Here is a 23223-nt window from a genome sequence, read left to right on the forward strand (position 1 = left end):
TCTATTTTGGTAAGCTTATGTAAATGAACATGACTTGATGAATGTCAGAGGGAGTGGAAAACTCTCTGAAATAACTCTCCATAAACAAAAGATGATGAATTAAGGAATCTTCATGTTTTGTTTTTAAGCACTCACTAGAATTACATCTTTATTTCCAAACCAAAGCTTGTCTCTGATGGCCTCATGATGTTACCTGATGCTGGGCCTGGGCCATTTACTGTCAGGCTGTAAATATATCCTTTCGTTCATAATGACACCCCACTCTCTGTGTGACGCACAGCACCAACCTTGCCCTTGACCTCTTTTTATTGGACTTGGGTCCAGTACAATTATTCCTGATGAGTGAAAATTGCCGACAGAGGAGTGCTGGAAGTTCACATAGAGAACAGAGACTCTGCAGGGCTCACTTCCTGCTCACACTCACATCAGCTGGCCTGAATATGTTTGTTTTAGAGAACCCAGCCTTGTAGCTGTGTGTCTAAGACTTGGTCACATGCACCAGTAATGTGACTGCGCCTGCTGACATATACTGTAGCCAGGGCGTGCATGTTTGCACGAGACAGAGAGACTAACACAGAACATATGGATATAAAGGGAAGTGCTGGCAGACGATACATGGCCTTAGGTATCAAAGATATAACCCAGCTCAGTATTTCCTGTTACATAATAAGGCACAATGCATCCCAGTGTCCCAGAATGAAGTGATGGGGACACAATATTGTGCTTATGTCATATTTTAAAATAAGCATTTTAATATAACTCCTTCTTCAAATAAAAAAAATAAATTCTATATAATGGCTAAATGCTAAAACACAATTCGAAGGACAATTGACAACCCAAAAGAAGGCATTATGACTAAGCAAAACAGGTCTTTACAATAGCAATATATCATAACAGGATGTCACACAAAAGCTGAAAACCTTTATGAGCACAATTATGGTGAGCTATGTTGCATTTAGCTTTGTGGAGCTACTGCCATTAATCACCAGTGCAGGACCGAGTCTGATTTAGCATATTTGTTTAGGAGTAAGACTTTGATAAACATATTGCACTGTGATTTATGTGTCTGTGTGGAAGTAGGATAAACCTAAGCTGGGACTGAAATAAATCAGTGTTTGCCCACCTTGGATTGGACTGCTGAGGCCCTCTGAGGCTCCATCCACTGTGTCAAGAGTCTTTGGATTTTCCGTCATCTCACTCTCAACATGAGGTTCACTTGATGCTTCATTGTTCGGAAGAGGTGATTCTGCTCCTGCCGATGTGACATCTACAGAGTGCCTTAATCCCTCATCAGGTGTCCTTTCATCGACTGTCATCTCTGCAGTATCTTGTTTGTGTTGCTGTAGAGCAAATTGCACGTTTCCACTCTCCTCTGCTGAGGCCACCGCAGATTTATCATTGGTCCCTGTAGGCTCAGTGTCTCCTTCAACTAGGCCAATCACTTTACTCTCCTCTGCAGCAGATGGACTGGGTTCAAGTAAGACTCTGTCGGTGACCTCTGATGCAGGATGCTCAATCTCTGCATTCAGGTCAGAGTCGTTGGCCTCTCCAGTTTCACTTTCATCGACCTTCAACATTGGACCATCTCCACTCTCTAACAATGCTGAACCTAATGACAGATCCTCTTTGGGAAGCTCTGGGGCGAGTTTTTCTTTCGTCCCCTCAGGATTCAAAGCCTCCATTGTTTGGAGGCTGGGTGACAGTTGTGCTTCAGGCTCAGTGCCAGTCTGGCTGCAGTCTGTCACTGTCAGTGCACTGACACTGCCAGACTCCACATGGAGCCCTGTGTCCATGGTTAGTGAATGTTCACTGCTTTCACCAGGTTCCATATCATTTTGTTGCTCCATATTGTCTCCTGCGGAGGACAGTTCTGCTATCTTGGTTTGATTCAAGTCCTGCTCCTCCACGGTGGCGTTTTCCTGAGTCGGGTGGAATATGTCTGTTATGGAGCTTCCGACTGATCGGAAACTGCTGTCATCATCACTGGAGATGCTGTGGGTCATCCTTGATTCAAGATCGGCATGTGTATCACCGGAGCTGGGCATCGCTTCAGGTGGTGGATCACAGTCGACCGGATCTGTCTGTGTATCTTCCACAGAGTTACCAGCAGTCCGAAAATCCCCTGTATTTGTTACAGCTGTTTCTTCAGTTTTGTCAGGTTCATCCATCGACAAACTTGTACTTTCTACATTGTATCCAGAAAGTTCAACTACGTTTTCACTATCTAGCTCTTCACCACTGGTTGTTCCAGTACAGTTCCCAGCTTCTGGAGCCAAGCCCCACTGCTGCTCTGTAGCGTAATCCCTACCAGCTGTTTCCTGGTTTTGTTCCAGGCTGTTTGTGTCTGGTGGAGGTTCCCCCTCATGGAGGCCTTCTATCAAGAGACGTGGAACAGCAGATTCTGACTCCTCGATTACATCACCGTAGTCTATCAGCGATGGGTTGGGGAGGTCCTCGGGGGTGGATACAGGGTCTGTTAACCCTTCACTCTCTGCTCTTTCCTCTAAAGAGTGTCCGGCACAAAGCTCCTGGTCATGTTTCATCTCTTTTGCTGCAATCTCACCATCCTGGCAGCACTCTTTCATTTCAGAGTCAGAGGTGTCCAATACCTCAGAACCCTCTGATGAAGCGGACTGGCCCATGACTGCAACTATCGTGTCTCCACTGGGTGTTATTAGATCTGTTGACTGTGATTTGGTCTCCTCCTCTGTCCTTCCTGTGCTTTCCTCTGCTTCCTGCTCAGATCTGTCCTCTCCCTCTGTGGCCTCCTGTCCTTCCCGGATCACAGCCTCTCCTCTATCAGTTTCCTCTGTCTGTTTACCACAGTCTCCTAGTGGTAGGGTTCCCACAGTGAGGCTCCCCCCTTCTGCCTCAATCTGCGCTCCTTCACTCCTGTCACACAAACTCAAAGTCTGGGTGGAAACATCAGGCAGTTTGCTTCCCTCCTCCTCCGTTTGGCAATAATCTCTCTCAATGTTGGAATTGAGACACACCCAATCCTCCGGGGGGCCGAGGCCATGCTCCGGGGAGCGTACTTCGGACGCTGGAGTACTCACAGACAAACTGCAGTCTTTTTCTGCATTCCCAGTCTCACCATGTCCACAATCAACACTACAGCTGCTTTCCACTGAGCAGTTTTCTTGCCAGCTCTCTTGAGTTGTTGTATCTGATGCTATAGCAGGCAGCTGTAGTCGCTCCAGACAGGTTATCTCTGTTTCTACACCATCACAGCATTCAGCAGCTGTGTGGAGAGAATCAAACTGCAGCTCCAGTACAGAAACTCCCTACAGAATATAGAAAAGGAGGAGGATAAACGTTAGCTTTTCCCTCAGAGAAACTAAACAAGCTGCTCTCTAGTTCTTATCAATCTGCAACTCTGTGATTGCATAAGGTGTTCCACCGGTTATACAAACTAAGCTTGAAGGTTAAAAAAATGAGTGTGGTGAAAAGGCAAACAATCTAACAATGTTCAGCAGCAACAGAACTCCTGGATGAAGTCACTGTGAGTACAGATAGCGCGCTGAAAGGGCAGGGTGGCATGACTCACCTTGGCATGGAGATGACATATCAAGTGCAGCAGCTGCTCAACACTCCTCTGGAGGGTCGGAGGGTCGCGACCGGGGTAGATGCTCAGTGTCAGAGTGTGTGTGTTCAGCGTTGGGAGGTGGCAAACTACCCGGCCGTCTGTAGAGACCAGCTGGACAGTCCCAGTCCCTTTGTCCGTCTCTGTATTCGTCTCAGCCCTGCCGTGAAATAAACACTTAGATCATCCTGAAGGGTCTGTGGCGTGATTGGCTAACGAAACACAGAACTGCTTTAGAGAGAACATTGTTTTAACAATGATGTCAGCTGATCCACATTCCCCCTTTCCTTCAATAATCCACATACATTGCTATTATGTTTTGTTTTTTTTTTCTCAAGAGTGGCAAATGCTGTGGTTGTTATATTAGTCTATTCTAGTTGTTTAGCAAGTAATCAACCAATCTATAGAGATGATGTCAAGTAGTAAAGTAGCTGGTAAATGTTAAGAAGTTCCAGACACTGTGGCTAGTCAACCAAAAGTGTTATTTTTTTTCCCTGTGTCTGCAGTGGTAAAACACACCCTGCAATACCCAACTTAGAGACCACTCCTAGTTGATAAGCTTTCTGGAAAAAAAACTTCACTACCTCTGCTTCATTTCCTCCAAGTGATGAAGGTAAAAGTATGTGGAGTGTTTTTGTTATCTTTTTTCATAAAGATAGTGCTGTTAAGGGGAGACACCTCCCAGCCAGGCAGATCTGTTTGCGTAATGCTGGGTGGATTGCTTTAGCTCTGAGGCCTGGCAGAGGCGGCTGAGGTCACCAGCTAGACTGCAAGTGACTTCACTTTTCATGAAGGAAATGTAATTACCAACACATAAAGAGAGAGCTGTTGTAAAGCAACTTGTAAAGTGCACGCTTGCCAACAAGCGAGCTCACAAAGTGGTAGTTGTCTTTCAGCTTGTGGCATCTTCATTTTGAGTTAAGTTAAAACTACTCTGTGGCAGATACTGTAAGTAGAGTGCTTAAAAGACATAAAAGGGGCCCATTTCCACTTTAAGCCATGTCTCAGTCCATTTACCAAAACACTTTTTTCCCCCTGCAGTTTAATGTTTTACTATAAAGGGATGAGAGGAATTTGACCTCACTAGTCACTCAGAGAGAAGGCATTATTACAGATAATGCCTGACAACTGCAAACAACACACATGCCATCTCCTTGCCATTTAAATTTGCAGAGACAACACTGCAGTGTGAATTAAAGTAGACTTACACTGAGTGGGATGTTGTAGAGAGTTAGTACAACAGGTCAGCAGACACCGAAGACATAACCAAGGCTTTTGTGTTGTGGAATAGTTTCTCTCTGGATTCCCATGGAAAAATAATGGCAGCCCACAACTTTTCAATTTGCCCTCAACTATCTGACTGCAGCTGAAAGTGCTAAGCTAGGCGGCAGTGTGGCTTTGTGGTGATGTTCTTTGGATACTTCTATTGTTCCGTGAAGACAACAGACAAACAACGTTGCCCTAAAGGCCCCAGAGGAACTGCGCCATCTGCCCACTGATATATTGACATGAGACTGTTTGTATGGAGAAGAGGGCAATGTTCATTGAAACTAAAAGCTAACATCACTGTTAAACAGTGCAGAGACCCTTTGGACATACTGCCAGAGGGACCTGTGGAGGACAGTGTTGTGGAGAAAGAGCCTTTTCAACTGAAACCAAGCCTGCCATGTGACAAATCTTATCAACAAAAGTGGAAAGAGGATGAAACCAAATAAAAGACATCTGTGCCCTAACGCTGTGCATCAGGATCTTATATTATTTAAATCTTAATTATTTTCATTTTTTCTAATGTTTCATTGTTCTTGATGTTGTTAAACACAACATTGAAAAACCTACTATTACTATTAATATTACTACTATTACTATTACAGTATAAACAGCCTTTGATACAGCTTTTGATTGTTCAAGGTCAGTTTAGCTCTTACTGTGTGAGGAGCTCGTGGAGACGTGTGTGTCCGCGCTGTGTTGCAATGGCGGCAGGGGTGTGGCCTTGTCTGTTGGTCAGTCGCAGGGCTTCTCTCGCCCCAGACTGCCGCAGCAAGAAGTGCGTCACCCGAAAGAGACCCCGTCGTGCTGAAAAATGCAGCAGAGTCTCCTGAGGATCCAGGTCTGAGGGAGAGAGAGAAAGAGGACCAGAAATACAGGAATAAATACAAAAACAATCAAACGCACAAACGGAAAAGACAGAGAAGCACAGGGGAGCGCAGCATTCCAGGCAGCCAATTTGTTGTCCCGTTGCCGACATACCATCACTTGCTGCAGCTTGGCAACACCGCAGTGCCGCCTAATTAAACCAGTACAGGGTCTACAGTGACCCAGTTATCAACAGACCTTTACTCATTTACAGACTGATAAAACCACAGCTTGTCTCTGTCTGTCTGTTGTCAACAATAGATAAATAGAGCAATTTGTGGGCCAATACTGCTATTTTATTAAAGTAAATGTGCCATTTGAGTGCATTTTAAACAGTTCAAATACAAAATAGATCCCTGTATTGCCATCATAGTGCAAAAGCATCTAAATGTGGTAATAAAACTATTATAGCAGCAACAACAACAACAATAATGATGCATTTAATGAAACAAACGACATCATTTCATTTTCAGAGGTGAGCAGCACTAAGTGCACCGGACTCCATTTTTAATTTGAGTCTATTATCGGCCCCATATATCAGTCGAACTCCTAATGAAACCATCAAACACTGCAACCCTCCCCTTTCTACATCTACAAAGACAATAATGGAGATTCATGGACACGCACACAAAAACATGAAGACCTACTTTTTCCTGCCAAAGCAACAGGTTGTCAGTGCAGCTCCCTGCAGAAGTGAAGCCAAGCTGAGTGACTGTTAGTCAGTTCAGAGATCTTTTCATCTCAAGTTGAATCTCTGTAATTAAATCTCTCTGTGTGTGCTCACTGGGAAAGAATATTAAAACATTTCTTTAGCTGCCCAATCTTTTCTGCTAAAATTAATATCTTTCACTGTCTGGGCCACTGGAAAATTTATTGCCAGTTTAGAAAGGCATCCTGAGACAAGATGTAAGTTGTTTATAAGAGTGGAAAACTGAGCCCTGGAGTTCAAAAAATGGTAAATTGACAAATGGAACATAGAATAATTCAAAAAACCTTTATAAGTTAAAACTAGTAAGCTTGAAAAATTGACAAAGCATGCTTGCTGGTTTAAAATGGTGCGTTTTTTAAAAAAAAAAAAAAATCAAATCACAATTTTAGTGCCCAAATGTCTTATACTGCACTCAGTTAACTGCACACAGAGTGCTCATGTTTATCAAACCAGCTGGTCTGTGGTTATTTATAACAGCAGAAACTACAGGACTGAGAAAGATAAAAGATCTACTGTTGCTGAGAAATCTGTTGTTTATTAGAAAGTTCGTGTTTTTCTCTTTCTCTTTTCATTTGTCACTGCCTGTGAGCAGAAGATTTTCTTTCTCCAGCCAGAGTTTTATTTAAGCCAACATGGAAAATGTATGTTTTTTTTCAGTTAGAGGCAGATGAGATGAGCTGTTCTAATCTGAGCCCTCTATGATTTCTTCCAAAGCTGTTTTTAAATTATAACTGTGCTTTGTGCAGGTTTGAGCAGAACCAAAAGATAGAATCAGTTGGAAAAAGTTTTTTAAAAGTGTTGAAAACTAGATCAAAACTAGATCTGTAAAAGGGAAAACACGTTTTACTTTCAGCTTATCAGCACAACGATAATCATTAGGCAGCATTTACAAAGCTGGTTGTGTCTGTTGATGAGAGGTTTCACTCCATTTACCACAAGCCAGCCTGCCTGACGAACCTCAAGCTAATTGGTCAAATTTAATGCTCCACTTGGCCGAGCTGGGCCGGACTGGAATGTGAGGTGCCAAACAGCAGCAGGAAATGCTTAACTGCTAGGTTTGATGGTGGTTCCTCAAAACTGGCTGGCAAATCACAAATATGACATTTTCCTACTATGGCATCTGGACAGCTGGAATATACATGTTGTTACAGCTATCTGCTGCAGCACAGCAGTCACCAAGATGAAGTAACTTAATAGTGTGTCGGGACACTATAAGCCACTAGAACAGCTCCAAGGCTACAGTTTGCTTTGCAATGGTCAAATGTTTTTCTTACTTCTTGTCCAGTCCAGTTAATGAAACTGTTGCATAATTAGAACAAATCTGAGGCTACAACTAATGACTATTTTCATTAATCAATTAATCTGGCATTTTTTATAATTAATTAATTAATCATTTTGTCTTCCCAATGTCAGAAAAATACAAGAAAATGCTGAACCCAAGTTTCCAGAGCCCAGGGTAACATCTTCAAATAGCCTCTATTTCCGACTGACAGTCCAAAAACCACAAAATATTCAGTTTGCAATAATATAAAACAAAGAAAGCAGCGAATCCTCACATTTAAGAAGCTTAGACCTGCAAATGTTTGGAAGTTTTGCTTAAAAAGATTAACTGATTATGAAGATTTTTGGCAATTTCTTTTCTGGTAATTGACAAATCCAATAATTGTCTCAGTGCTTTCTTAGCACAACAGTGATTAAGGTAAAACAGCTACGACATATATCCTTAAAACAACTGCAGTATTGTACTGATACAATGTCTTAAAGATATTATATATGTCAAGTTTAAAAGCTGAGAACACTCAATACTGCAAATAAGGATAAATTGAGTTCAGGAGAGTTTACCCCTTGTATCTGATCTCCATGTCATTTAATTAAATGGTATTGACTGACAAACCATAGGCTATTGATGATTTGACAGTGTTCCACACTGGTGAATTAGTGGAGCGTTGGTCACCATGTCTAATGACTTGCACAGTTCTTGCAGGTGAAGTGAATTCTCCTGAGAACAATAAATGACTTGCTACAGTGAGATCAGTGACTGCTGTGTGTCCACAGCGTGAAGGATGACTGAGATAAACCACCGTCACCTCCACCTGTAGTCTGCTGCTATCCATCATCTGACAGATCTGATAAATGGAGAGTAGAGTTGCACTCCTCTTCCCTCCCCGCAGTTCACCGCAGCCAAGCTTCTTCTATTGAAGCAGTGACATATTGTGAAGCACAGCCTATTAGAGCACACATCACTCACCGCAGCAGGAAGCCGCCTTCCACATCAACAACATGACAACTGACTTCAATGTAAAGGAGGCCGTGTGTATGTGTGGTGTATGTGTGTGTGTGTGTGTGTGTGTGTGTGTGTGTGTGTGTCCATCTCGCAAAAGCAGTGACACTTTTCACAACAGTTACAAGTGAATCTCGTCTAATCTGCGGGGAGATCATTACTGAACATTTGATTTGATGATGATAATGAATAAATATTTTAAGGCTTGTATGGAATTTCAATCTACACTATACACTTACTGAGTCTACTCAGTTTATTTTTTTGTCAGTTGTGTTGGAAATCATGCAGGTTCTTCTAGTTTGGTCTAATATGCAAGTCCAAGTTAGACCATAAGCTATTATCTCAACAATAGCCAGAGGCAGAGGCAGCACTCTAACTGCTCCCGAAAGTCTTGTTTATGCTGCTTCACAGAAAGCAATTACCTTGCAGGGTTTATCATCCCCATCAGCTCGTTTGGCTTCCTTTAACTGATTAAAGCCATCAGAGTCAATGGCTGGAGAAAATTGGCACTTTAATTTTAATAAAAATGTATGTTTGTTTGTACTGACAGAGCTATTTCTCACAACCCAAACTGCTGTCTGGCTGCGCTGCAGTACACAGATACTCAGATGGGTTTTGTTTATAGTAATACCAGAGTCAGACTGAAGTCCATATAGCGACATGTTTAGCACACTGACATCAGCCTGGATATGTAAAAAAAAAAAAAGAGGAATGTGTATGGCCTCCATTGTTTCCACTGTGTCAAATGTCAAGCACAGCTCAATAAAAGATTACAGAGAATGTATCATTGTTATTTATCAAGCACTGCCATGATATGCTGGTTACACCTTACCAATACTATGACTTGCTAATGTTTCTTTTGATACCTTACAAGTTATTTTTTGGCTGTTGCTCCACCCCAACCACCTCTCTATTTTTAGTTTATCATCAGATTTCACCCACTGATAGCACCAGAAAAACACTGGACGGGTGTATTTTGTGATCAGGCTGCATTGTGCTTCAATTGTATTTCCTATTGAAATTGTGTTTACATTTTTTTACTCATGTTGTGATATAGAATGACTGTGGGCTAGACACATGTACTTATGTACTTATATAAGCAATGTTCTATTCTATTCTATCATTGTCTTTAATCAATAGAAGACTACTGCTGTGCAATTGCTGTGTTTCTGTTCTTTCATGAGAGTAGTGATCACGGCAAGGAGAGAATGCAGAAAATGCAGCTTTGGAAATGGCTTTGCTAAATATGTGTTATTGAAAAGGAGAAGATAACGGGGCCTTTTCTCAACTAGCTTAATGTTGTCTTCCCTCTAAACAATCTCCACCAGCATTAGAAACAAATCACAGTTCTTGTGGTCCCTACATAATATGTCTGTGGCTGTCGTTGCCCCGATGTGCATTTACATATATAAAGGAGCTGCTCGTCAGCTACGACGCTGCCTGCTGCCTAGCTACGGCGGCGACATGCGCAGGCTCCATATATATGCTGTAACCCAGTATAAACTATAAATCCCATTAAAGGAAGAAATTTCATGGTAGCTTGTCACAACAATGTGAATAATAAGTTAATAAAATGCACAGTTTATCATTAAAAAGTTTTAAATAATAATTATAGCTGAAGATGTTATGTGTTATGTGTGTCAGCATACTTATGTGTACGATTCATGACATGAGTCTAGCTTTAGTGCATGTATGGTATCCTACATTTTGGAGCATTATGGTTGTTTGGATAAGAGTTTGGACAATGGAATAAAGTCTACTAAGAGACTTCCACTGATCAGCAGCAGACACTGCAAAAAACACACATACTCACACAGCATACAGTTAGCACACACACGCTATTCTGCACAAACCAGTAACAATGTCACAATTGCTTCGACCAGTAATTGTAGCGTTCAACTGGGGCCAAGTAGCACAATTTAGAAAATGCTGCAACATAATTCTGAGACTTCTTCCTAATCTCTGGTCAACACTGTGTAAAATATTGCATAAACAAACAGATAAACAGAGGTCTCATATGTGTCATTATGTGCTGTACAACTATAATTTGCCGGTATGTTTCTGCATCAGTGCAGAGACATACTGTCTGACTCTTGGACATTTTATTATGCAAAGAAATTACATGTTACAGACAGCCCACTGCCCTCCAGTCTCACCAGTGTTGTTGGCGAGTTTGTTCCCCAGTAAGCTCCATCCTGGAGGCAGTACGAGGTGGTGGAGGGCCAGGGCCAGGCTCTCATCCAGACGTTCACACTCCGACAGGGGAATCTGACACTCATCCAGCAGCAGCGCCCCATCGAGGCCGTCAGCCCGGCCCGCTGTGCTTACCTGTGTGAAGGGTGATTACAAAGATGAGTCAAGTTTTAGAGGAGTGGAACTGAGGCTTAGTATACTGGAAGCACTCATTTTAAGACGCTCAGCATAAGAGCATTAACCAAATGCCTAAAATGTAAGATACAAATGTAGGAAGACATATCCACAGGCGTCTAAGCTCGATTTGGGGCTGTACTATGTTGACAAAAACAAATCATATTCAGATTAGAAAGTGGAAAATGTTCCATTAGAGGCTTTAAGTTGAGCGCTTAAGTTGACAGTTACATTATTCTGTCTTCCTCCCTGGCGAAGCAAATTCAATATCAAATTTCTGTGGGATGATAAACTGTGCTGAAAAGACTTCATTAATTGAATACCAAGGACTGTGAGACATCAGTCCTTGTCAGGGAAGAAACAATAACATGGGAATCTTTTGTTTTACTGTCACTCTCCCCACGTTGCTGTATCACTTGTAACCAATGGTAACCTCTTTTTTTCCTTGTTCTGTGACAAGCCTTTGTTTTTTGCTTTATTATTCTACCACTGATTTAGACCTGGAAATGACGCGTCATGTTGCTCACCAGGAACTGGGCCATGTCAAAAGCCAAATCCTGGACAAAGCTGAAGCGATGCTCTCCCAGTGGAGTCACGTGACCCAGACAGGGCTTTAGGTCCTCGGGGGTGTCGGACACAACTCGGCAGACTGAACACAGGGTGACCAACACCGCCTCACAACAGTCATGAGCTACATTATGATATAGGGAGGAGGGGACATGGAGATAGTGAGAAAGGGAGGGAGGAGAACAGAAAGGAGAAAGGAAAGGAGAAAGAGGGGACAGAAAATCAGTGTAATTTATTAGTAGTTCAAAGTAGTTTTGCATGATGGAACGCCACACTTTCTATCCTTGTTATCTACACTTCAATGTTACTGTGAAAAGAGGCTTGTGATAGTGATAATTCCCACATTGGGGTATTATTTTTTTGTTTTGTTTTTAGCAACAGATAAATCATTTATATTCCATATTATAAGTCTTCGTGTGTACATAACTAAATCCACCATGTGTTTTGAAATTGGATTTTTACAATGTTAAGTGTGTATTGGACATTAACAATTTTCTTTGTCCTTCTGTTGTACTGTGTGAGCTTTGTTAACTAGTTGCTGCTAGCAAGGTGACTTTAGCCTTTAGCAACAACACAGTAATTTCATGTGCATTTGTTGTGACCTGTGAATAAAATAGTCACTGGGAGGAAAAAGAGCAGAAAACACTCAAATTAAATCAAATTACTCCGATTCACAAATCTATCTGGGACATTTTGACATGTCACAGTAGGAGAAGCACAAGTGTAAATAATTACATGATTAAAAATGAACGATGCATCCATTTAGCTGCTTCGGGTTCAGGGTCCTGGCGTTGTTCATGCTGGCTCACTGTCACACTGTCATGGCTTACTGGGACACTTGAATAGAACTGAACCATTGTTAATATTATTAGTAACACTTGTGCTTTTCCTATAATGACAAGTCAAAATGTCTGATATGAAAAAAGCCTAAAGCTCAATTTACCCAACTAAGGGGAAAATGGCTGAGCTTATATTTCACTTCTACCTTTGAAAAAGTACCATCACTTAATTCATGAAGTTATTTAATTGTGTTGTTAGGTATATTTTTAGAGTGCTACTTTCATCACATGGTGAAGAATGACTTAAGAACAAAAAAATGTGACAACTACAGTATATGGTAACATCTTCCCCTGCAGGGAAACTCTCTGGCTCTGCATTAATCAACCTCCAAAGCAGAACTAAATTGGCTGAAGAGATGTGTCTGTATGAGCAATTTGCTGCTAAAAAGGCAGCATGAATGAACAGTGAGTTTGAGACGTTCTTTAAAAGACCAAATTTGTTTGGATAAATAGTTCAATAATGTAGCCATGTTTATGTGGTAGCAAATAATCACACACGCCCACAATACAAACACACGTTTAACCGAAGAAAACATACAATATATAAATATTTTAGTCACTTAACATAAAAAAGTGCACAATAAGAACCAATCATTAACAATAATCAACTACAATACACTTAAATCACTGACTTTAATCCCATATGATTAATAAGAGTAGATTAGAATATTATTTTACTTAATGCATTCAATGTACTCATTTTATCTGACTAAAAACCCATTCAGCAGTCACAAATCAAACTGGAACAACCAACAAAACATGTGTGATCAGTTACATGAACGTTTATGCAAAGTTGTCATAATAAAAAGAATGAACAGAGAGGACCGTAGTCCAAATACATGGCCGATGTGAAAACACGACTGCCCTAAATGCATGCGGCGCTGACAGCCTTCCTGTCTCTGATTTGCAGGGCGTTACATGGTTTTCTTCCTTTCCAGTCATACGCTGTGGGTGCAGCACTTCTTGTCAATCACTGCTAAGAAAGCAACAAGAGCTGAGCCTCTAGAGCTCCCTCTGTGTCTAGAATAAGATTTCTATGCTATCAAAAGATTTTTATTTCATTTACTTCATCTCAGTGTTATTTATTGGTCTCTACAACCAGGCCGCAGGGTTTCTCTAATGGAACATTAAGGTTCAAATGCCTTGCTCAAAGGAACCGCAGTCTAAGCCAAAGTACTGATTCAGTGTATCTGTGGTGATTTTCCCAGGCCACTTGGGAATTTTATCCTGCGACCTTGTGGTCGGTCACAAGTTCGGTCCTTTGGAGCTCTGTGCATCCCGACGGAGGGGGCAGTGAAGCAGAGCTAATCTGTTACTAGAGAGTAACACCTCTTCCTGCACCCCCTCACACGGCTGTAATTCAGTCGAGCTCTTAACAAGATAACACAGTTTAACATGTTCTGGCTTGTTTTTTTCCGGTCTGGAGGGCAGACGCCTGAAAAACAAAAAAAATATTATTTCTACCTGCCCCTTCAGCTTCAGGTCTTTCCCAGCACTTTACTTCCATCCACGGGGTCATTACCGGGTCACAAGTACACTGTATTTTAATACCAACTTTTTTCTGTGTACAGTGACCTTTGACCCTTTATCTCTGTGCTGCCTGTTGTGTCTGGCTGAGCTTCTACACTTCACAGGAAGTATCTCTGAGTAACCGCACTGGCTAACTATGTTAAATTTTGCATGTAGAATAAGTAGGATTTGGTCCGAGAGGAGTGATGAATGAGCCAGGCTCTGGAAGAACTTAAGTGAGGTGATTTCTCTTTCTCCAAAACATAACATTAGTTTAAAAATGAGGACAGTGGCTCTGGATGATTAATCAATTAATTACTTCGACTTTCTTCCACAGCTATAATAACTCCTGACTGCCTCATGCTTTCTGTGTGATGTGAGGGCAGTACGACACCATCCGCTTCTCAAATACAATTATTGTTCGGAAACAACCTCGGACATTTTGACAAGCTTTGACACCAATCAACCTTAATTTTGTGTTAGAGCACATGAGGGCTATAGAAGACAGATGTGTGATTATGATCATATTATGATTTTATATTCTATTTTACACCTTTAAGGGATCTTTGAGTTTGTTGAGTTTGTTATTAGCCTGCAGCATATCCTGTGTCTGCATAGACGCTGCTTTCACAGAAGCTTCATTTCAGTTTGTTTTTGTTTACAAAGGACTGTTCTACCAGTTAACACAGACGAATATGAAGGCAGAATTAAAAACAGATTTAACATGTTTTACACACTGTAGGTGGAACTGCTTTCCCATGGGTCCATTAGAGGTAACAGAGAAGCTGCAAGAGACTGTGAGTGAGGTGGCTCACCAGGGCACAACGCCTGCAAGGTGTCATGACTGCTCCTTACGGTGCCGGTCAGGTGTCTCTGTGTGCTGCCAGCAAACAGCAGGAAATAGTCGACGCCTTCCTCATCCGCAGCCAGCTCTTCGTCGGTGAGCTGCACTGTGATAACACACTGCCCCTGTAAGGACAGCCACAGATAGGCAGGCAGTAAGAGGAAAGTGGATGGAAAAGAAAAAAAGCACAAAAAAAGACAGATTAACAAAAAGCAAGAAATAAAATATTAAAATATGTCTCAATATAATAGTATTTAATCATGTTAAGATGAAGGAAATTACTGGTTGTGTTAAATCTGACTGCTGTGCTATTGTGACACACAATTTTGTGTTTCTCAAAATAAAAAAAATATCGATTTATTTATTCGATAAAAGCCATTTAAGTCCTTGCTGGAACACCTGCTGAACGTCTGCAGTTAGAATAGAGTAAATGAAATACGTTTGAAGTAAAACCGTACATGGTTCTGTAAAACAAGCACATATTCCATCAATGATTAGGTAATTAAAAGGAACACAAGTCCTGTTCACACTTGCTAAAATGCAACTTGACTAATCTAATAAGAAACAGACAGCTCTAAATAACTGTACAAAAGAATGCATTTGGACCTAATTTATCAAGCCACATTAGGAGGGAGTCAGGGATGCATGCACAGCATAGTGTGAACACAAATGCATCCCTGACATCATTAAACACAGTCTAGATAGTGTGTATATTATGTAAAAAACTCCAACGAATTCAGAAAATTAAGGTTTTAAAGTCCACAACCAAAGCAAAACTACCAAAACTAATGTACAGCATCTTTTCTAGCTGGGCGCAAATGTGCATGTTTATCTGTTTAGCCACACTCACAGTTTCCCACAGATAAAACAATCAAACGATCTAATGATCAGGAAAATCAAATCCTATCACAATAGGTCACTTCAGGTACATTTGACGCAGATTCCGACTCTACGTGTGAACTACAATCCTTCACAAGAGGATCTAGACCATGACGGTGACAAATGCTGTGTGGAAGCTGCCAGTCTTTTCATCAACACGACTGTTTTAAACAATTACGCTACTACCTCAAAGTTAATGTGGTAATGATTTACTGACATTCAAATGCTTCACATCACGTCATTAACAAACAAACGGGGAGGAAGCAGACAGCGATGAAATATGGAGGAACAGCTTGACTTTCCGTCGACTCAGAGAAGGAGTGCAGTGAGGGTCCCACCGCATCAGAGAACAATGAAATGATTTCACAACAGGAGGAGGCAACATCATCAATCGTAACACTTATTCCTCTTATTATTTTTAAACTTCTGAACGCTTTTTAATCAACTAGTACAGCTTTTTAGCCCTTATGCATCCTTGGAATATTAACCAAGGTCAATGCTCTTTTTCCAGAGCCAGTATACTTCTTATTCATACAGTTCAACACATTCACACACGGGTTAAAAGAACTATTCAGTGGCACTTAAACAGTAGTTACTGAGTGATTACTAATTCACTTTCTGTAGACATTATGTTCCACTTTGGCTCAATGATCCAAACCAGTGAGCATGTGCATGGGACTTCTTGGCATTTAAAGATATTAAATATTAGATCATTAACTATCTATATTATTTTGTGGAGTTACAGGTTACATTAACAAAATCACTGTGCAGCACTTCCTCACTGTTTGGGAGCCAGTCCTGAAGGCAGTGAGAGTTTAGGTTATTGCCTCTGTCCTTAATAGATTTGGGGAAATTTACACTTGAGCAACCCCAGCAACGTTACTCAAGATAGCGTTATGTTTGCCAATCACATTGGTTAGTCATGATCCTAATTAGCCTTTTCTCTTGTAATGTCGAAAGTGAAAACATATTGTTTGAAAATCTGTATGGTAAGAGTATGGTCTCATATTTTATCATACTTATAAGACTAACTAGCTCTATTGTTTCTTTACTACCATGTCTTCTTCATGGATCATCAACTGGTGAGGATGCTTTTTGTCTAGCACAAGCAGCTTTAGCCTCAATCTTTCCCAGAGTAATTAACTGAGAATTACAGGGTTCTCTCTTAAAACTTCCCAAAAAGTCAGCCTGAGGCCGCGTTTTCAAACAACTCATGGAACTATTGGTAACTAAATTAGCTGGCAAAAGCTGATCAAATCTGCCAGCGACTGTCGTAGTTTCCACTGACAAAATCTAAGCCTGCTTTTGTCTACCTCTGTCTGAAATCAAGCACCATTGTTACTAGGAGTAAATCTTCCAGCGTTGTCCCGTATGAGAACTGAAAGCTGATTTCAGGAAAAAAAAAAAACAATCCACATAAAAATGTCTACATCTTTTCCAGCCATATGATGTGTATTGTCAGTATTGCCAATATGATAACATTCTGATGTGAAAATATGATTATGCACAGTTCATTGTGCAGCTTGCTGTTTTTCTAAAGTGACAATCGGCTATGCTGTGGCTGAGCATTGCGTGGCATGATGTGGTGTCATCTGAGGACAGACGAAGGAGGAGGAGAGGCAACAAAAAAAGAGGGATATTGTTCGGAATTAGCTTATTTCCACTGGGGGAATGCAGCTTGTTGACACCGAGGAGGGATAATGGGACATTTCTTCCCACTAAATCTGACCAGTGTTGCAATCTTTTCACCAGCTCCGTCCAACATGTACAGCCTGATGTGGCGGCCAGTGTGAAGGAGAGCTTAGCAGTCAGGGTTAAAGGTGCTTCCTCCTCCTCTTATAAAGTGGTAGCCTCAGGGCCTTGTTCCATACAGGGGGTATCAGCAGGTTGACGGCAGCGAGGCTAACCAGCAGCCTTGGGATCTGCAAGTCTGTTTGGCAATCCGCTGCTGCTGCTGAGCAATGTGAGGGGGAAAATGTGTTCAAAGGCAACCACATAGCCCAGAGGCCACAGGAAGAGAAACAGCCTGTAGTAACCTTCTGAGAGCCGGGACTGAATACATTGACTTGCAGCGTGGAGGCTGCAGGTTTTGCTATGCAAGGAGAGTCTCCGCTTTAACAAGCAGAGCAGAGGCACCGGCGTAAATGAGTTGTAGATGGGTGGAAGCCAGCATGCATGACATTCTCTCCATTAAAAACTCATCTCTTATCCCAAGCCCAGATTGGAAATTAGGGTTTGGTGCTACTGAACAGATTGGTACCTCTGTGGATTTGTGAGTTTGCACTCTACGTGAAAATGAAAACGTATTAGTGTGAAATAAGTTCCACATCCTCACTACGAACAAAAGAGGAGCAAAAGGAGAAGCGGTTTTCTCTCAACTGCTGAAGGCGGGTGGTAAATCACCTCAGTCACAATACCAACCTGATGCATTTGGCACAATAGCTGCTCAAATTATTTCTGACGGAACCACAGCAGGCTCTTATTTTGTCTAAATTAATATCCGCCCATCATAAATAACATTATGAGCCACTGATTTTTTACAATGACTTGCAAACAGATTAAATAAAGAATTGAATTCACAAAATCCTGTCACTCTCCTCTGAGTTTTTACCTCCTCAGTCGTGATTGCTTATAATCAATGTGTGAATTGAAACTTATTTAGATAAAAGAGAAAGATTAAAGAGGAGAATAGCATATCATCTGAATAAGATCTTTGTTACTCCTTTTGGAGGCAAGTATGGTGGCAGGGGGTGTAGGTGGAGAAACAGAGATGTGAAACATCTGCTGGGGATGGCAGGAAACACAGCTGCACACGCCGACCTTTGTAAAGCATGAAAACAAGCGCACACAAAAACTGAAACTAACACCACTGACAAAAAGAATAACTACGATTCAAAATACAATATACCTGAGTGACTCCTTGCTTGTCCAGTTTAATTCAGAAAAACAAACCAGCAGTTCCAGAGCTGTGTGTTATGTGCACAAATGGATGTCTTTCAGCCTCACTGTATGACTGTGCTCTCTGCTGGTAATAAGTACTTAACAAAGTGACCTGCTGGGGTATTGACCTGCTAATCATGGAGCTTCAACGGGGAACAGGCAGCTTTTAAGCAACATCAAAAGAACAGCTGGAGGCTATGAACCCAACCCCCTCTTTTTAAATATGCATATGTGAGTGGTGGCCCTTTCTACACATCCTGCAACTGTACCGAGTTCAACTATCCAGGTATGCTGGCGGTTGGTTTTAGGCCTTCACACATACTGGCTGCTTTTAATGATGATTTTAGAACTTATTTTGCAGTTTTAAAAAAATGTTTATCCCCCTGGCTGGGTTTCTTACTATAGGCAGCTAAACTATAGGAGGTTTGCTCCACTTCAGAACCCAAACTAATTGTAAAGACATCTCATGGCCCCTCTAAGACATTTTCCTTTAATTACTGTAAATTCAAGAGACCTGCCTTTTACTCAGTCCTGTTGCATAGAAACTGCTATAATAACAATAAAAAATGTACTATGGACAACAGGTCAGAGGTATAAAGAGCTTGTGTGATAAAAAGTTAAAGGTTTATGGCTACACTTGCCTGAAACTGTGCGTTAATCCCCGCTGGCATTCACACGTACTGTATGATTTTTACTAGCGAGTGGAGCTAACCTAACATCAGAGGGTTTCTTTGACAGCAGAATGCTTCAGCCTTTTATGTGGTTTACCCAGAAACGTTGTTGCTTATGTCCCTACTAGAGCTGTGAAAGACAATTTATGGAAATCTTACTTGTTGGCAAGTGGCCAGATCCAGACTCACAGTAAATTAACTCCTGGACATGTAAAATTGCCAAAGCATTGACAAATTAAACACACTCTTTTCCCTCCAGTTGACAAAGGCTGCCAACATCTAGAGCATCCGTCAGCCCTATAGCAGTGCAGTTAGAGACCACGACATAGCAGAGAGGTCACACGTTCAATCAGCACAATTGCTGCCATGTCCAACAGTAATGTGTCCTGTGTTGCAGACTCAGTGAAATTAATCTGAAAATAACACAAAATTAACTTTTTGACTCAACTACCAAGGGGACTGGCAGAGAAAAAAATCAACCGGCCAAAATAATAAATTGCCTTTTTTTTTTTTGGCATACTGGCGACACACAGAACAACTCATCACCACAGCCTCAGAATCATACTGTAGCATACTGTTGCTCCAAACTCCAAACCTCCATTTCTCAAAAAACTTTCTTAATTATTTGCTTCGTCCTCCGTTACTCCTTGTATATGTCACCACATAATAGCTATTTAATTAACGGTAGCTAGCAGCAGACCGATGGCAAGTGACAGTTGAGCGGGGAGCTGAGATGTCAAGTAGCTGATGTCCAATACAGTAAATGGTGCGGTGAAACACTTGAGACGGTTTGTAGCTGGTGCTCCTTTGCCCCAGACCATCTCAAGCGCTCCTACAGCTTCACAGCAGTTTAGACGTGTGTAAAAAACACATATGGCACGCGCGTCTACACTGTATAGGGACAAACATAAGTAATTTCCTCTGAGCTATCATGCCAGATATTTTATTACATGACTATTTTGGTACAAACATTTACCCGACAGTGTGGCAGATAGCCTTCTGAGAATTACTCGCCAAACGGAAAATCTACCCACCTTTGGCACTTTACGGGTGTTAATTTCAGACCCTGCATAGACTTAACCCCTACCTGCTCATTTATAGTAGTTTTTTACAGACACTCCTAAAGTCATCCTCTGACCGATGGTTCATATGCCCTCCCTGCTCCCTCAAATTGCCCCCTAAAACAAAATTTTATCTCTCTCCTTCTAATACTAATGATTTAAACTATTTTAAACTGGGGCTGTCATTTTCAGTCATTCTGGATGGCAAAAAGGTACAATTAGAGACCGACTACTTAACCCTTATGCGCTATCGCACTGTGAATTGCTGTGATAAGTGTCTAAAATCTGATGGCTAATGAGGCCTGACTGCCCGCCTTGTTCCACTGAAGAGTCTGACTGTAAATCACAGATATGGTTGTCTGGGTGGTTAAGGTGTGAGCCAGTCTAGCCTTTAGAGTAACACACACAAACACACTTGTCTCTGGCTTATCACATATCCTGTGTGCCTTCCTCACCTGCTAGTGATAGGGGACCAGTGCAACCACTCAGATACTCACTCAGAAATATTTCCAACCTCATTACATATAGGCTATATCAAAGAAAACAGGTTATACAATGCAAAACTGTAGAAAGTTTAGAATTTCATATTACGTGGAATTGTATTTAGCACCCAAAAAAAGGTACTTCATAAGGAAAAGGACAGCAGAAAATTGGTTTAGTCCTGGAAAAAATAGAACGAGTCAACTGATGAGGAAATTCAGCCATCTTGAGGGTAACAAAGATCATGGGATTGACCACTTGTTAGGGGCATGGGTATAGACAGCTGCACTGTCATAACCTGTGATGATAACCTGATAACCCTCTTCCTGAACCATCTCTGGCTCCACTGGTAAGCAGACCATCCAGGTACCTCTGTTTAAGGGCAAGTCACGGGAGAGTATGGGGATGTTAGAGCGGTCTGCTCACTGTGTTGTCTAGACATCCCAAATCCAGGTAAGTGGTTACAAAATGGATGGATCGATTAATGGTAGATGGTTAATGAAACTTTTTTTTAAACTAAGCTTTGAATAATAATAATCAGCTTCACATCAGACTCTAACAAAAAGGAAATGTAGTTGAATTTATCCATATATTCACGAAGTTTCAAAGGCTGTTCAGCTCTTCAGGCAAAAGTTTGTCATTTTAGGAAATACGCTTATTCTCTTTCCTGCTGAGTTAGATGAGAAGACTGATACGACTCATGTCTGTCAGTTAAATACCAAGCTACAGCCAGCCCTGGTTAGCTTATCTTAGCATAAAGACTGCAAAAAGACTGGAGACAAAATCAATTTTCTCATCTAATTATTTCTCAAAATGTTAAGCTATTGCTTTAGTAACCAGCTTTAAAAATACTATATGGCAAAGGCCTTTTACTTGTTTTTCAAATATTGTTCAATATTGCAGACACACCACTCTTCGGAAAAAAAAAAGAAGCAACTTTACAGTACAGCCTTCTGTTTTACATACTCACACACAGTCTGCATTATCACAACATTTCAGTTTACTGTCCAGCAATCAAGAGGTCAGGTCCAGGTAAACTAGATATCAGTTTGTCCTATGCTGAATAATTGTTATTATTATAAGTTCCAAGGACTCTAAGTGCAGTACCTATTCTCTGATTGAACGGTGAGGTTTGCCATTTGCTCCTTTCACCCAAAACACCATATTAAATATGTTCTAAAGGGGTTCGCTTTGGACAAAATGACCACCAGATGGGAAATGCTTTCCTATCAGTAGTCTTGTTTGTGTCTTATGTTGGACATTTTTCAATAAATTATTTGGGTCTATGTAAAACATGATAACTAAAATACACAGTGGACGGAAAGAAAGCATTATACACATTTGCCAGTCAGCAAACATTAAACAGCCAGTTGATTTGTATGCTGATGTTGTGTTTGCCACTATCTGGCCCTGCACACCCACACAGTTGTTTTCAGTTATTCCAGATGATTGAACCTGTTCTCATATCAGGCAAAGCTATTCCAGGAATTACACAAGGTCATCAAGTCTACATACTAATAAGAATGATAAAGGTGGCAGTTATCCTGCCCTAACAGGTACAACAAACCTCAGCCACATCCTGCACACCAATATGGTTGGTGCTAGATTGGATCAGCCGGGGGGGACAATTTGCGAAACTCTTGTGAGATTTGTATGCATTTTGTTTCTCTATTGCCCTAACCCTAACTTTAACCCTAACCCTACCCTTAACCTTAACATCAACCCTGACTCTAACCTTAACCTAAACCTAACGTTAACCCTAACCCTAACCCCACTCGCAAGAGCTTGTCCCTCCAGCTGATCCAACCTAGCATTTACCTACAAACACAACACAAACCTAAGAAGAGGTCTAATCAGGCAAAACAGCTGTGTGAGTGTACTAATGGTGGGCACTAGAAACAAACAGAACTGTGAACACAACGGAAATAGCTTCTATGTTAGTAACAGTATGAATAGTGATACTTACATACAATAGTATGAATAATGATACTTACATACAATGGAGCTTGCTGTGGATTGAGTTTCATGTCACTGGACACTGTAAAGAAAAGAACAAATTACAGGTTATAGCTTTCCATTCTGTTAATATACAATAGATATCATGACAAAAAAACAAGATAATGTCTTAAAGCAGTATCAATAGATGTCTTGGCTTCTAGAGGCATCGCAAAAAGCTGAAAAGACAACATTAACAGTTTGGCATTTTATGAGGTTGATATGGCTAACATGTTAGCAAATAGTTGGCTATTTAGCAGGAGACACAAACCAACATAAGCATGAGTCTGAAGTTCTATTTATACAGCACAGTATCACAAATCACAAATTTGCCTCACGGAGCTTTACAATTTATACAGGATACA

At 41.1% G+C, this 23223-nt stretch overlaps 1 protein-coding gene across 7 annotated transcripts in view; it reads right to left on the bottom strand.

Annotated features, from left to right (window-relative positions):
• LOC121892100 (A-kinase anchor protein 13) overlaps positions 1-23223 on the bottom strand; it is a 110439-nt gene that overhangs the window by 66218 nt on the left and 20998 nt on the right. For all 7 annotated transcript variants that reach the window (XM_042405406.1, XM_042405330.1, XM_042405260.1 and 4 more), the window contains exons 2-8: positions 22858-22901; positions 14804-14957; positions 11601-11764; positions 10863-11034; positions 5509-5692; positions 3548-3743; positions 1124-3284 (exon numbers count right to left, since the gene is read on the bottom strand). In XM_042405406.1, coding sequence (XP_042261340.1) covers positions 1124-3284; positions 3548-3743; positions 5509-5692; positions 10863-11034; positions 11601-11764; positions 14804-14957; positions 22858-22890 — 3064 coding nt within the window. In that variant the 5' untranslated portion in view covers positions 22891-22901. The remainder of the gene's footprint in view (positions 1-1123; positions 3285-3547; positions 3744-5508; positions 5693-10862; positions 11035-11600; positions 11765-14803; positions 14958-22857; positions 22902-23223) is intronic.

This window comes from Thunnus maccoyii, chromosome 1 (assembly GCF_910596095.1).
Source record: "Thunnus maccoyii chromosome 1, fThuMac1.1, whole genome shotgun sequence".
Classification (NCBI taxonomy): domain Eukaryota; kingdom Metazoa; phylum Chordata; class Actinopteri; order Scombriformes; family Scombridae; genus Thunnus; species Thunnus maccoyii.